Raw genomic sequence first — 14,403 nt, forward strand, 5'->3', positions numbered from 1 at the left:
TTTCTCTTCCTTTCACGACTCCAAGGTTATCTGTCATCAATCACTACTATGTACCTAGCCCTACAGCTCCGCCTCGCTCTCGGCTCGTCCGGCAAGACACGAGAACCGAGCCTCGACAATACAAAGGTTCAGCCTAGTGGATTCTCTCATACGATGGCCTCGTAACTGGGAACCAGGATAGTCACTGACCCAGGTGTCTAGACTCTAGACGATGCTGATACATCGTATGCAGTGTTGAAGAAGAAAGAAGTAAGGATTGAGCTGCTGCACCGGCCTTTTCCGAGTTCGTCCATCTCCCTACTTGTGCGTCTCCAAAGTGACAGGCGGACCGATATCGAATCACTTTCCACGGCTGCAGACGTCCAGCCCTACGTTACAGCCGGCACATGGCCAAGCAGATCGCCTACCCATTCATACCCGCTATAAAGGTCGGATCGCCTCGGGCAGCACCATGCCGCTGTTTGTCATGTCACAAGAGGGGGCTTCCGTGATGTCTGGTTTCCCTCCTCGCAGGCATGCAAGGTAAAGAGAGACGGATGTCGTCCAGTAGTTTTGCTGCGACGCAAGATACGACCTGCACCATCTCGCCAAGAGAAGGCTTGTGTTGCGAGATACCGCATCTTTGGAAATACAAAGTGCAACTAGGTGCATGTAGTCAAAAGCAACAGGCAGGAAATACTCGTATTCGACGCCCATTCTGGCCAATCTCTTCGTTACTGTGCGAGCTGATGCGGCGAGCACGTAATTGCTTTTACGAAGCCGTCGCCGGATATTCCATTCGTGTCGCCTTATCAAGAGGCCCGTGGAAATTGAAAGCGCCGGAAATGACATACTACAGTATCGTACAATCTGACCAGGGATGGCCCTTGTTGTCGCATCCGCCGGAAAAATATTGCATAGATAATACGAGCTGATAAGGCGAAGAAAAGAGGCGATAATCAAAACCTCGAAGAAAAGCGACGGTTTCGGATTGGATGCTGGATAAGGTTCCCTTGGCATTGACGAGGCAATCTCCAACTCAATTTTAGAATGGGCTTGAACAATTTCACGTGATGATGACTGGTCGCATTCCTGAGAAGCAGATGAACCTTGAGGATGAAACGTCGACAATGGAGAATGCGAAACAGGCCCAGAAATTCAAATCGCATGTGCTTGTCTCAGCGGCCAAATGAAGCGTCGCTGATCAAAAGCCTGTGCCTGTAGCGCGAATTTCCGGGTGTCTTTTTGCTTCGAAGTTCTACAGTATCCAATTCCTTCTAGGCTCTAATGCTGTAGGCGTAGGGGTCCATGCTCCGAAATGACGTTATCTCCACACTGTTAGTCCAGCTTGTCAGCAGTATCTGCGGTCAGGACGCACGTTGCTGAGAAGAGGGACATGATTCAAGGCGGAAAAAAGATTGGCTTGCGAGAAGTAAGATTGCGTCGAAACCGTACTCAACGATCCAATTGGCAAGACGGGAACAACGAAACGACTACTGTGTGATTCTGTAACTCGCCCCAGAGCCCCAAGCCTCTCGACGATCTGGCAGCACATGATCCAAAGATCTTCGCGCTACGCCCGTCTCTGGCGTTTCATGTGCGCCTTTTAAGGTTGTCAGAGGAATCGCATCCCGTCTGGTGTCTTTGCTCCTTGGAAGACGACTGGACAAAGTTGTTAGGTGACGGCTGATAGAACGTTACAGGCAGCATTGCGCCAAAAGCTCACGTCAACCCTCGGTGCGTGCTTTTATGTATACGCGCCCTGACCAGGACTGGGCGTGATTTTTGTGACTGGCTGTAGCTCATTGCCGTCCTGGGGAGGTGGTATTGACGCTTATTCTGACGAGATCTCGGCTTTGATTAGATGGGAGTCTTTGTCAGGGGTAAAGCATCACGGCATGAGGCCTACAAGACATGTTAATGCCATGGAACACTCGCACTTTGGAATCATGCTTGAATGCGACATCATGGTAATACTTGTAGTATAGTAGTATCTCGTACGGCCTGTCCAGCAGCCTCGAATAGAAGTGGGTTCATTGCAGGTACAGTACGAGGCATCGGTATCTGCTAGTCGCGATTAGTGGCCCAAAAAAAAAAAAAAGGCACCAAAAACGGCCTTGGCTCTGCAGGCTGAAGCTGAGAGCACCCCTATTTCTAGGTATTCTATGGATTCCAACTGTGTTCCTGGGGCCGGTTTTTTTTTAGCTTCTTGGAGAGAGGGAAAAAAAATGGGAAAAAAAATAGAAAATAGTTCGGACAGGCAGGAGGTGACATCAAAGAGTTCCATTCGATAACGGCCGCCACCAGATGGAAGCACCGCATGCATCCACCCATCTTCGTCCAACCCAAACCTGTCACTCTCCTCTCCCCTCAACCTGTTCCTTTCCACATCCCCCTTCGTCTTCTTTCTCCTCGTAACCCTTTTACTTTTCTCTTATTCGAGGACCGGTGTTCATTTTCCTCTCGTCAATCGTTATACAACAACAGACTCGCCAGACGTCGGCATCTCGTTGCCCCCCTTTCGTCATCCCCTCTTTAATTCCATTTCCTGCATTGGGGTTCTCCGTATCCTCCTCCTCCCATCTCGTATCCGAGCGCCCTCTCTGGCCCGCGTTCGAACGCCTCAGACGAAGCGGAGAGAAGAAAGCAAAGACGACGGGTTACACGGAGTCATTGAAAGCACGAGAATAGCGGAAGAGAAGCGAAACCCACTGTCAGGCCACCCCTGCCCGGCGGAAGCAAGCGAGGAGCCTCTTTTCCTTCTACCTTTCTTTCAAGTGTGGCTGTTGGCTGTGCTTTTCCCTCTCTATTTTCTCTCGTCATCTTGCTCGGCTGTCACATTGCGATTGTGATCTGGCCGTACCCTAATTTGAGACTTTATCCCGGTTCAACTTGTCAGCTGCGGTTATCGACAATCCTCGACACCAATTCGCCTCTTCCGGGCCACGAAACGAGGGGAACGACAAAGAAGAGGAGATCAAAAGAAGAAGAGACAAGCAGAAAGAGGCAGACGACAGAGCCCAACATGTTGAATCCACGCCGCGCCCTCATTGCGGCGGCGTTCATTCTGACAGTCTTCTTCCTCATCTCCCGATCGCACAACTCCGAATCGTCCTCGACGTCCGAACCCAAAGATGCCGAAGCAGAAGCCTTGTCCGCGGCCAATGCCCAGCAGCGCGCACCGCCCCCGCCTCCTCCGCAGAAGCCCATGATTGACATGTCGGGCATGTCAACGTACGAGAAGCTCGGCTACGCGTACACGTACGACATCGAGTCCAAGTTCCCCGCCTACATCTGGCAGACGTGGAAGAAGACGCCGAGCGAGGGAGACTTTGAGTTCCGCGAGCAGGAGGCGTCGTGGTCGATCGAACACCCCGGCTTCATCCACGAGGTCATCACCGACTCGGTGGCCGACACGCTGCTGCAGCTGCTGTACGGGAGCATCCCCGAGGTGCTGGAGGCGTACCACGCCCTGCCGCTGCCGGTGCTCAAGGCCGACCTGTTCCGCTACCTGATCCTGTACGCGCGCGGCGGCATCTACTCGGACATTGACACGTACGCCATCAGGAGCGCGCTGGAATGGATACCGCCGCAGATCCCCAAGGAGACGGTGGGCTTGGTCATTGGCATCGAGGCCGACCCCGACCGGCCCGACTGGGCCGACTGGTACAGCCGCCGCATCCAGTTCTGCCAGTGGACCATCCAGAGCAAGCCGGGCCACCCGGTGCTGCGCGACATCATCAGCCGCATCACCAACCAGACGCTCGAGATGAAGAAGAGCGGCAAGCTGTCGGCCTTTCAGGGCAACCGCGTCGTCGACCTGACGGGGCCCGCCGTGTGGACCGACACCATCATGGACTACTTCAACGACGACCGCTACTTTGACATGGAGCACAGCAAGGGCAGGATCGACTACCGCAACTTTACCGGCATGGAGACGAGCAAGCGGGTCGGCGACGTGGTGGTGCTGCCCATTACGAGCTTTTCGCCTGGCGTTGGCCAGATGGGAGCCAAGGACTATGACGATCCGATGGCATTCGTGAAGCACGACTTTGAGGGTGGGTAAACGAGCAAGAGACGCGCGCAAAGAATTGATGCTAACAGTCATGTTTCAGGAACATGGAAGCCCGAAAGCGAACGACACATTGGCGAGATCGTCCAGGAGCTTGGAGAAGGCCAAGGAGAGGCTTCGAAAGAGCAGTAGTCCGAAAACACCAAGAAGAAGAAAACAACAGCAAGAAAAAAAAGACGAAAACGAGGAACCAGCAATGCCTCGACAAAACCTATAATTTCACGACCGAGTCAAGGAGACGTTATGACCACAGTCTGGAGGTGTTCCACTTCATTCCTCCCCTGCATCTGTATATTCTTTCATCACCTACCCTTTCTATTCTCTTCTCAAGCGGGCTGCGGTGGGCTGGGATTCCACATCGCTGCACCCTTTTTCGTTCGGGAGACGGTCTTATTCCATGTTTCTTCTTATGCGCCTTGCGTATGAGGGATGGGCGTCACGGCTATACCTTGATTCGGTAGCGGCAGGGGAAGGGAAAGCGGATGTGTTTTTCTTTTTTTCTTTTTTTCCTTTACCTGTGTAAGCATTCATCAGCATCGGGACAAAGATTTAGACTTTATGTTTGGCTTTTTGCTTTTTTTCCTCCCAGCGTATGAGGCGGAACGGAGAGGTATTAGATTGCTGGACGGAGTTTTGTTCCTTTTTTTGCGCGGTTGGCCATCTGGCGGCGTCACCAATCTACTAATCGGCATCGAAGCAATTCCACGCACCTTATGATGATATAGCCGTCAGGCTTCCCACCGTAAGCTCACGTAACGTAAAAGCCGAGGTCAGTCACAACGACACGAAAAGAAACCACGGGCAATCAAATCACACAAAAACCATTTCAGACACCGGAATGAGAAGAACGGCCCGTGTCGATAGCCGGAGAAGAGACCTCGTCATTATCGAAAATACTCGACCTCGGGCGACAGAACACGGGTGTGTTGTTTGTTTTGAGGTACCTGGAGAGTAAGTCAAGTCCGCGGTGTGGATCTGGATTGGGATCCGATTTGCAACTGTTTCTTCTGATCATGCCGACAGGCGCATACTTTCGGCAGACAGAAAGATTGGCGTGGCTGACGGCACGAAAAAACGAATGTGGCATGGCCCGGGGGGGGCGGATAGCGGACGGCAGAGACGGACGACTTTTGGTCTTCCGCCTCACGATGGTTGCGTCTTTCCGTCCATACTAACACCAAGCCTTGAGGCCCTATTGGAGATGTCCGCGTAGAGCTTGCTTTTTTTTTTTTTTTCTTTGAGTGATTCCGATACTTCCCAGCCTGGCAATAACTACTTTGCTCTATGACATCAGGTGAAATTGTTTAGAGATGGACAGGAAAGATTGCATGAGCAGCGCCTAGGCCGGCAACTTGTCCGCCGCCCCTTGCAGCCCGAAACCCGGACCGCTTTCCTGTCCCGCTTCACGTCTCCAGCTCTTTGTCCACCGGGTCCGGCGGGGCAGCCAGCCCTTCTTTTACCTACTTGTACAGGACAATATGTACAATCACAATACCATCCACGGGATAGGAGAAGGATTGGCTAGGTAGGTAGGTAGAGTAGGTTGGCGACTTTCTCTAGAATTTTCCTTTTAGGGGAATACGAAATCAAGTTGCTTAGCTGACCTTTTTTTGACCTTTAGGTGTGGCGGCGAGTGGGGAACAAAAGGGAACCAGGTGAAGGGACTGGAAGGAATTGGATGCCAATAACAAAAGGTGCGTAGCTGTGATTGGGATGTCGCAAGTGGCTTGAACTGATGGTGGAAGCGAACAGCAAACATGGAATGCCACTCTATTCACACGTACTTGACAATGGGGGGAGCTGAATAGCTCCGAGCATTTGTATTGGTTCATCACCACATTGTGGCTCTTTTTCCGGTCCTTGCTTGGGGGTCCTACTAGCACACTACCTTGACCTAGTAGGTAGTACGATTTTCGTAGTGGACAAGACCGAAGCCAAGGGACTATGTATAGCACTATGAAAGGGCAACGACGGTCCGAGGTCTTAGTGTGTGGGGAGAGTAGGTAGAGAGAGACGAAGGGCCATGGAGACCCGAGCTCCTTGGTCCGTTTCCGCCAGCTTCGGCATTATACTTGTTTTCTGTTTTTGTCTGGGGAAAGGGAACCACAAGGGCAGATTGGGGAAGGGGGCTAAAGACGGGGAGGGGCCTTTTGTGTGGTCTGGAGATTTGATGCTAGTTTGATCTGTAGTGTCATCGTAATACGTGTAATGTGGATGGATGGGGAGATCTATATATAAGGTGAAGAGAGGGCAGGTGGTGTGCGTAGGTGGTGTGTCTGTCTGTGTGTCTGTGTGTGTGTTGATGTAATCTCGTTGTTTGCTCTTTCCTTGGAAGGATCGATCCGGATTCTTGCTTTTTGGACAGTAGAAAAGGGAGACGACAGAGACGAGCAGTGGCATCATCACTCTTGTCTCTCTTTTTTTTTCTTGTCCTCCCTTGCCTTGCCTTGTCTTGAAATCTTTCAGCACACCTCACACAAAAGACGTACGCCTCCCTTGCAGCTGGAGCACAAAGCAAAGTGGATGGCCCTCTGAGCTCGAGTCAAACGTGGCTCAACCTCCTTATTCCTCTCCGGCCCGCCATACACGCACCTCCTCGAAGCTCCCATTCTCAACCATCTTCCTGCTCCTTCGTCTTCTTCTGCCTTTGAGCGTTTCTGTTTTGTTTTGTTTCTCTCACATCTTTGGCCAACGACCACCACACCCGTATAGCAATGTACACCCGGGCATGCGCCAGGCCGCTAGGCCGTACAAGGCCTGCAGTGCGAGTCGCCGCACGGAGAGCCATGGGCGCGGCGGCAGCAGCAGTAGCGAGAGTCCCCGTTGACGAGGGCTTCCTGCATCATCAGAACTGGCAGCCGAGGGTTTCGGGGACGGAGGGACTGAGCATACGGACAGGCCCGACTGAGGTGAGTGTCGAAGGAAAAGGGGAAACAAGGGCAATGCGATGGGCAGGAGAAGAGAAAAGAGAGGGAGGGAGAGACTTACACAGCTCGCTCACTCACCCCCATCACGACTCACCTCACCAACAAAGCATCGACCACGGCTAACACGTCGCAGCCCGCCCTCTACACAGGCACCATCCCCGACCACTTCGCCTCCGTCGTCTCCCTCCACGGCGACCGGCCCGCCGTCATCGCCCGCGCGCCGACTCCAACGGCCCGCGAGTCCTCCCTGACCTACCACGGCCTCGACCTCGTCTCCAACCGGCTCGCCTCGTCGCTGGCCTCGCTCGGCGTCCGCAAGGGGGACCGCGTCGCCGTGTCCCTCGGCAACGGCGCCGAGTTCGCCGCCCTGACGTACGCCCTCTTCAAGCTCGGCGCCGTCCTCGTCCCGCTCAACCCCAGCTTCAACGCCCACCAGGTCCAGGCCGCGCTCGCCCACCTCGGCGCCGAGGTCCTCATCATCGGCGCCGTCACCGACCTCGCCTACCGCCCGGGCAAGGGCCGCAGCAACCGCCCGCTGCTCGAGGCCGTCGTCGGCGACCTCCGCCGCAGCGCCATCCAGAGCGAGGCCGTGCCCACGCTGCGCCGCGTCGTCGTGCTGGACAACCGCGCCAGCCACCCGGGCGTCGACTTTCCCCTCGAGGACCTGGCCGCCCTGAGCCCCTACAATGATCTCCTCCAGGGGTCGGACCGGGCAGTCGTCCCTGACGCACCACTGGATCCGTCCGACACCATCAACATTCAGTTCACGTCGGGCACGACGTCGATGCCCAAGGCGGCGCAGCTGTCGCACACGGCCATCCTCAACAACGGCGCCTTCATCGCCGACCGCATGGGCCTCGCGCCCTCGGACCGCATCGTCGTCCCGCCGCCGCTCTTCCACTGCTTCGGCTCCGTGCTGGGCTACATGGCCACGGCCACGACGGGCGCCGCCATCCTCTTCCCGTCGCCGGCCTTTGACCCCGTCGCCACCGTCCGCATGGCCGCCGAGCACGAGGCCACGGGGCTCTACGGCGTCAGCACCATGCTCGTCTCCGTCTTCGAGGCCCTCGACGCCGGCGGCCTGCCCGTGCCGCAGCACCTGCGCAAGGGCATCGTCGCCGGCAGCAGCGTCCCCGAGGCCCTGATGCGCACCATCTTCGCCCGCCTCGGCCTGCAGGACCTGGTCATCTGCTACGGCATGACGGAGACGGCGCCCGTCAGCTGCATGACCCGGCCCTCGGACCCCTTTGCCCAGCGCACCGCCTCCGTCGGCACGCCCATGCCGCACACGACGGTCAAGATCGTCGACCCCTGCGACCCCTCGCGCATCGTCCCCATTGGCGAGCGCGGCGAGCTGGCCGCCTCGGGCTACCTCGTCATGAAGGGCTACTTTGGCGACCCGGAGCGCACCGCCCAGGTGCGGCGCCACGAGGCCGACGGCCGCACGTGGCTCTACTCGGGCGACGAGGCCCAGATGGACGCCGACGGCTTCGTCCAGATCACGGGGCGCATCAAGGACCTCATCATCCGCGGCGGCGAGAACATCCACCCGCTCGAGGTCGAGAACTGCCTCTTCCAGCTGCCCGGCGTCCAGGAGGTGTCCGTCGCCGGCGTCCCCGACGAGCGGCTGGGCGAGGCCGTCGCCGCCTTCATCATCCCGCGGGCGGGCTGGACGACGACGGGCGATGCCGAGCGCGAGGGCGACGAGGCGGCGAGGCGGTTGACCAAGGAGAGGGTGCGCAACTGGGTGCGGACGAAGCTATCGAGCCACCTGGTCCCGAAATACGTCTTTTGGGTCGACGACTACCCCAAGACGGCGAGCGGAAAGATTCAGAAGTTCAAGTTGCAGGAGATGGCCAAGAAGCAGCTTGCGGGAGGGTTATGAGATGGGCGAGCATCAGATGAGGATGATAAGGGGGGCCGAATGAAGGACAGAGAGAGGGGAAAGAAGGACTATAAGAACTAAGAACGAATAATGAAAGCACCAACTAAGTGCTGACACCATGGATGGGAGCATGTTTTTTTTTTTTTTTAGGTATGCATTTATTGAGAGTTTTTTCTCTCTTGGTTTCTTATTTGTCTTTTTTTTTCTTTTTTGGGGGTTTTGGTTGCATTGGCATTTGGGAGGGATTTGAGCTTATCCTTGCTGAGTACGGGAGGTGTCTGGGTAGCATCAGTGTTGGATATAACAAGGATCTTGTTTCTATATAACCGACCAACGGCATGTTGCCATCCTCCTGCAAAGTGTTTGACAGTGTGAATGGGATATATGACTTGAATGCTTCAAACAAATAACGACGTATCAGACAATTATACCAAAAAAACAACACAATATCTGACTTCAAAACTCCAGACAAAAATCACAGGAAAGTGAACAAACGATTCAGTCCACTGATAATGCTGCTCTCTTTTTTTTTTTCTTCTGCAAAATGTAGGTTGACGGTGTGAACGGGGCATGTGACTCGAATGCTTCGGACGAATAACGACTTGTCAGACAAATCAGTTCCTCTAGGCGAATCGGACAACCACTCCAATAAGGGTAATCAATCCATCGCCATCGTTCCTCTCATACCAAATCTCATACCAAGAAAACAACACAATCCCCGATTTCAAAACTCCAGACATAAATCACAGGAAAGTGAACAACAAACAATTCAGTTCACTGACGAGAATAGACAATGGTATCCCACAAGTTGAAGAACTCATGATAAAACCGTACTAAATCAAACAATCTCAATCCATCGAGTTCTACAGCCCTCGTTCCGCCCACTGTGTTTTCCCCTCTCCTCGTCTCAGTTACTTTTTGTCGCAGCATATGGTATGGTATCAATCAAAACAATCTTTCTAGCTTCGTTCGTATCCGCTGCCCAGGTTGTTCCCGCTCGAACCTGGAGCTCCTCCTCGATTTGACCACACACAAAGTCCGTCCTTTGCAGCTGGGGCTTTTAGAAAGACAATGCCCATATCCCAAACAAGGGTTTTCGTTTCAATAAAGGCAGAAGGAGCCCTCCCCCAATTTTGGCCTATATCATGGAGGGAAAAGGGGGGTTTCGTGGGCAGCTCGTAAACTCCGCAACGCCATTGTCCCGAGGGAAAAGATAAAACAAACAAATGTGAAGCACTCTCATCCGTCTGGCCCATAGTCCTCCTTCTTCTTGTTTTTTTCCCCCTGCCTTGGTATCTTATTCCACCTGCTTCTCGCAACCAATGCGGCCGAGGAGCTCCTTGCGATCGCTGTGTCCTGGTAGGCTGACACCACTGGCGGAAGCCTGCTTCTTAAGCCCGTTGCGTCGCTCCCAGCTCTTGAGGTCCAGCTCTTCCACGCCCACCTCCTGCTCCAGCGGCTGCACCTCTTCGTATATGAGCTCCTCTTCGTCCTCCACCTCTTCGCCCTCGTCGTCGCTTCGCGTGTCCTCCGCGCCGTCTCCGCGGAGCACCTTGATGGCAACGCGAACGATCAAGCAGAACCAGAAAATCGTGATGCCCTGCAGCAGAAGGAGGGGCGTGAGGAAAGCCCACTTGACCGTCTCGTTGTAGCAGACGCGGCCCGTCGAGTTGAAGAAGGGCTCAATCAGGTACGTGAAGCCCGAGGGGGCTTCAAAGGGGCCCTGCAGCGACGAATTGGGTCCGGCGAAGCATCCGCTGGGCATGATCTCGGGGGTGTGGGCGTAGATGGACCAGCAGACCGTCATGTACAGGACGTGTCGCGCGATGAACCAGGTCACCATGAAGAGGCCAAAGGTCAAGTCGCACAGCGTGGTGAAGCCGCAGTACTTGAGACATTTGGCAAGCTGCAGATTTGGTCAGCGCCACCTCATTACCGCCAAAACATAGAATGTAGATTCAGAAATCCAAGTAAAAGGGCACAGAGAGAAAAACTTACCGGAAGAAATAGGTCCACCACGTCCATAATCACCAGGATAAACATGCCAACGCGGGTGTGGTGGTAGCAGTAGCACGAGGAAATAAGCGCCGTCGTGATGAGGTGGTGGCTAAACATCTGCCAGTGGTCCTTTCGACGGTCCTCAATGTTGATGACCACAATCTGCTGTAGCCAGAAAGCCCACTGAGCAAGCATGTACCACTTCATCAGGCCTCCCATCTCCCGGTTCGGCCAGTCCGTCCACAGCTCCCTCATGTTCAAGTACGCGGGCGAGTTGTAGTACAGATACTAGGATAATCAGTCAATCTTTTGTGTCCCCTAGGGCGTCCCGCGTTTTTGCTTCAGAAGCCACGTACCACTCCCGTAGGCCAGAAGACGGCGTAGTAGACCAGTAGCCAGGCTTGCTCGCTGAACCGCGTCACGTCCTTTCGCTTGCTGATTCCGTTGAGTCGGCCCAGAGGCGCCAGGATATATTCCATCGTGCCGGCTCGAAGCCCGGTGAAGAGGACGATGAAAAAGGCGATCAGGTAGGCATCGTCGAATCCGGTGGCGTACTTGCCCGTCTTGCCATTATAGTACGACAGATGGAAGAACTTGGTCGTGTACTCTCGGGCTTTGGGGATGCAGGCATGGGACAGGAAGAGGAGAGCGAGCAGGTTGAGAGACAGGCCTAATTCCGGTGACAACCGTCCCCGACAAGTCAGCGATTTTCCCATGATGCGATTGCTCGAGGGGCGTCTCTGCCGCATTCCGCACAGATCGCGACAGGCGAGTACTCTGCAAGCACAAACGAGCCGCGCAGCTTCATCGACAAGAGGGGACCCCGGGAGTTTAAGCAGAAACGAGGAAAAAACGGGCGGCCAACGTACCGACCTGGTTCTCGACGAACCAACGAGCGAGGGGTTTCCACAGCCCTTCGTCCTTGCGCCTCAGCCGACGCACGAGCACGACGTTGCCATTGCTGCCAGAGGCCTGGAGATACAGCGACCCGTTCGGCGCGCCGTTGGCCGGTCTGGAGCTCTGGGGAGCCATGGAGGAGCCGACGGCCGTCTTTTCGCTCGCCAGGCCGTGCGAGTCGCCCATGGTGTCGAAGGGCGCTGTGACAAGAGGCAGCGATTGTGAGCGAGCACTCGGGGCTCCGCGACGACGGGATGCAGGAGGGAGCGAGTCTGCGGAGGAGAGTCCAAAGTTGCCAACGTCCAACAACAAAGGAGGCAGAAGAATCAATAGCAGCGCCCAGTATGGACGAGTAGGTAGTGATAGTACCCTGGTGCTAGTAGCAGTTAACTTAGCAGAAGTCGCAGCCAGAGGGTGTGGTGGGGGTGGTGGGATGTCTCACTATCGCTAGTGATTGGGCGCTTCTGCGTGTTGCTTCTCCTCGTTCTGTCTGGGTGTCAATTTTCCCTCTCTTTTCGTTCTCACGCCTTTTTTTTGCGCCAGGCTGCGGAGTGGCGCCCCAAGCTGCTGATTAGCTCCTCTCGAACAAAAAGGAGCTTGAATAGAGGGGGGGAAAAGGAAAATAGGGCTCTGCCAAGCTTCCCTGGTCAATTGCTTGCAGATGCGACTGAAGCCCACTTTGGAGGCCTATTTTTTCTGGGCTGGGGAGGGGGAAAGAGGAGCGTTTAAAGACCGCAATTGACGCTCGGCAAGCAGACACAGAGACCGGGGACGGAAGAAGGAGCGAAAAGGGTAAAGAGAGAGCAAGCGGGAAAGAGGACAGATAGGCGGTGGAGGGTCCAGATCAGAGGGATCAGCGCCTCAGATGCTGCTCGACTCGAACATGCGACTCGGGCGTGGTGCTAAAACCACAGCACCTCGTGCAGAGGTACAGTGTACGGCCGCAGCATGTATGGAATTGCATGGTCGTCAGGTAGCCAGTACGGCACCAGCCTGTCTCGCTGTTTGCTGGCGCTGCAAGCCTCGCACCAATTGGAAGTACATGATGCCCTGGAACATGCCTGAGATGCGTGGAAGCCCACCGTCACAACGCATCAACGTTGACGGTACCCGTATGTGCATGCGGCAGCAGCGTCTCCAGAATATGAGCAGTCAACATCTGAACCTGCGCTGCTCTCCCCCGCGCATCTCGAATAGAAATTGGTCAAATTTCAGGTGTCTTTGAACCCCTGGGTAATACCTACCTACTAGGTAGTGGTCCATGATATTGGACTATTCTCTCCCGTCTCAAGCCTGGCACAAACGACGGCTTCTTCCAGCCTCGCATTTCGCTACAATCAAAGCACAATGCACACACAATCACTTCATTGCAAGCCCCCAAATATCCTCAATCGATGACATTGTTCTCTGCTCGCTGGCTCGCAAGCGGTGAGGATCCGCCCTGTGCCATTCAATCAACGACGCGCTGCTCCCCGGTGCAAGATGCATCTCCCACGTCTGACAGTGTGGACGTGCATTGATCACCTCGCCCGCTAGCACCAATCCGCCACAGGGCACCTTTGCGCTACCCGCTAGCGGTCTAGCAGCCTGCAGCGGCCTGCTGAGGCGCTCGCTTGGGCCCCAAAAGGCCCCTGGGCTCAACAAAAGCGATGCCTGAGACCCCGCGGCTGATTGGCTCCCGAGATTAACCTCACACCTGGCGCGGCTACGCGGGTGGGCACCAATGACAGCTGCTGCAATTCCGCTCTGAAACTCCCCTCTTTTGGACAGTGTCCAAGGGGGGAAAAGGAGTGGGCGATTTTTCACAGCTTGGTTGACTGATATCACGTTGAGCAAACCCATTCATTAAGCTGCGTGCGTGCTTGTGTTGTCACTGCAAAGACTATTCCGTTGGAAAGATGTGCCGGTGTTGCAGCGTTTCCCGGCTCGGAAAATAGCGACATCTTGATGGTGCACCACTTCTGGCCAACAAGACACGTGGGCCGGGTATAGGCTGTAGGATCCGGGCGACGGCAGATCCTTGTTTGCTGTTGGCCCAGCCGAGCCCAAGATGCCAAAAGAGTAGCACAATAGGCATTGCTGCACTTTGTTCTTTGTGCTCGTATTTAGCGGTTTGAGGAGACGGTGGCAATGAGGATAAATAGATGGACTGAAGCCGCACATGCAGAGTGCTGCGCAGACTTGGGCCTCTGCAATATCTGGCTGCAAACCCCCTGTCTTTGAGGAAGAAATGAGACGGCTGGATTCTTTGTGAGAAAGACGGGACTGGTAACGAATGAATGGCCTTCAGCCTTATAGACGTCCACGCTATCCTCAGAGGACTTCATAAAGATCCCGTCCTCTTGAGGCAATCCCTCATTAAGACCAAGCCTGCAACACGTCGTGGTTATTATAACTAATCCTATTGACCCCCCCATCTTCCATTTAGCATTCCATGACATCCGTTCAGGATGGTCTCGGACAGAGGACAAAACGGCGCCCTGGACTGCATGTTCTCACTAGAAACCTAATCTCAGCCCAGCAACTCAGATCGAGTGGGGGTGAGCCAACCGTGGCGTCATCAGCAGTGGTGGACCCTATCTTACCTTACCTTAAGTGCTCTTCGTACCACATCTTCTTCGACGTGATTCCTTGCACGAGCGTCA

General features: G+C 54.8%; 4 protein-coding genes across 4 annotated transcripts; 2 read left to right on the forward strand and 2 right to left on the reverse strand.

Annotated features, from left to right (window-relative positions):
• Positions 1–3,004: 3,004 nt before the first annotated feature.
• On the forward strand, positions 3,005–4,183 carry CCMA1212_006776 (Initiation-specific alpha-1,6-mannosyltransferase; the record flags this gene model as incomplete). The annotated part of the gene is made up of 2 exons (XM_073703977.1): positions 3,005–4,037; positions 4,095–4,183. The coding sequence occupies 2 exons, from the start codon at positions 3,005–3,007 to the stop codon at positions 4,181–4,183; spliced, it is 1,122 nt and encodes a 373-aa protein (XP_073557655.1).
• A 2,479-nt stretch (positions 4,184–6,662) lies between these two features.
• On the reverse strand, positions 6,663–9,203 carry CCMA1212_006777 (uncharacterized protein; the record flags this gene model as incomplete). The annotated part of the gene is made up of 3 exons (XM_073703978.1): positions 6,663–6,884; positions 7,073–8,737; positions 9,195–9,203. The coding sequence occupies 3 exons, from the start codon at positions 9,201–9,203 to the stop codon at positions 6,663–6,665; spliced, it is 1,896 nt and encodes a 631-aa protein (XP_073557487.1).
• Positions 6,764–8,863, forward strand: CCMA1212_006778 (Putative acyl-CoA synthetase YngI; the record flags this gene model as incomplete). The annotated part of the gene is made up of 2 exons (XM_073703979.1): positions 6,764–6,960; positions 7,112–8,863. The coding sequence occupies exons 1-2, from the start codon at positions 6,766–6,768 to the stop codon at positions 8,861–8,863; spliced, it is 1,947 nt and encodes a 648-aa protein (XP_073557493.1). The 5' UTR covers positions 6,764–6,765.
• A 957-nt stretch (positions 9,204–10,160) lies between the features above and the next one.
• On the reverse strand, positions 10,161–11,944 carry CCMA1212_006779 (Sphingosine N-acyltransferase lag1; the record flags this gene model as incomplete). The annotated part of the gene is made up of 4 exons (XM_073703980.1): positions 10,161–10,769; positions 10,862–11,149; positions 11,218–11,531; positions 11,731–11,944. 4 exons carry the CDS (start codon positions 11,942–11,944, stop codon positions 10,161–10,163), a joined length of 1,425 nt encoding a protein of 474 aa, XP_073557494.1.
• Positions 11,945–14,403: the final 2,459 nt, after the last annotated feature.

The sequence above is a fragment of the Trichoderma ghanense genome (genome assembly GCF_004382785.1).
Source record: "Trichoderma ghanense strain CCMA-1212 chromosome Unknown scaffold_8, whole genome shotgun sequence".
Taxonomy (NCBI): Eukaryota; Fungi; Ascomycota; class Sordariomycetes; order Hypocreales; family Hypocreaceae; genus Trichoderma; species Trichoderma ghanense.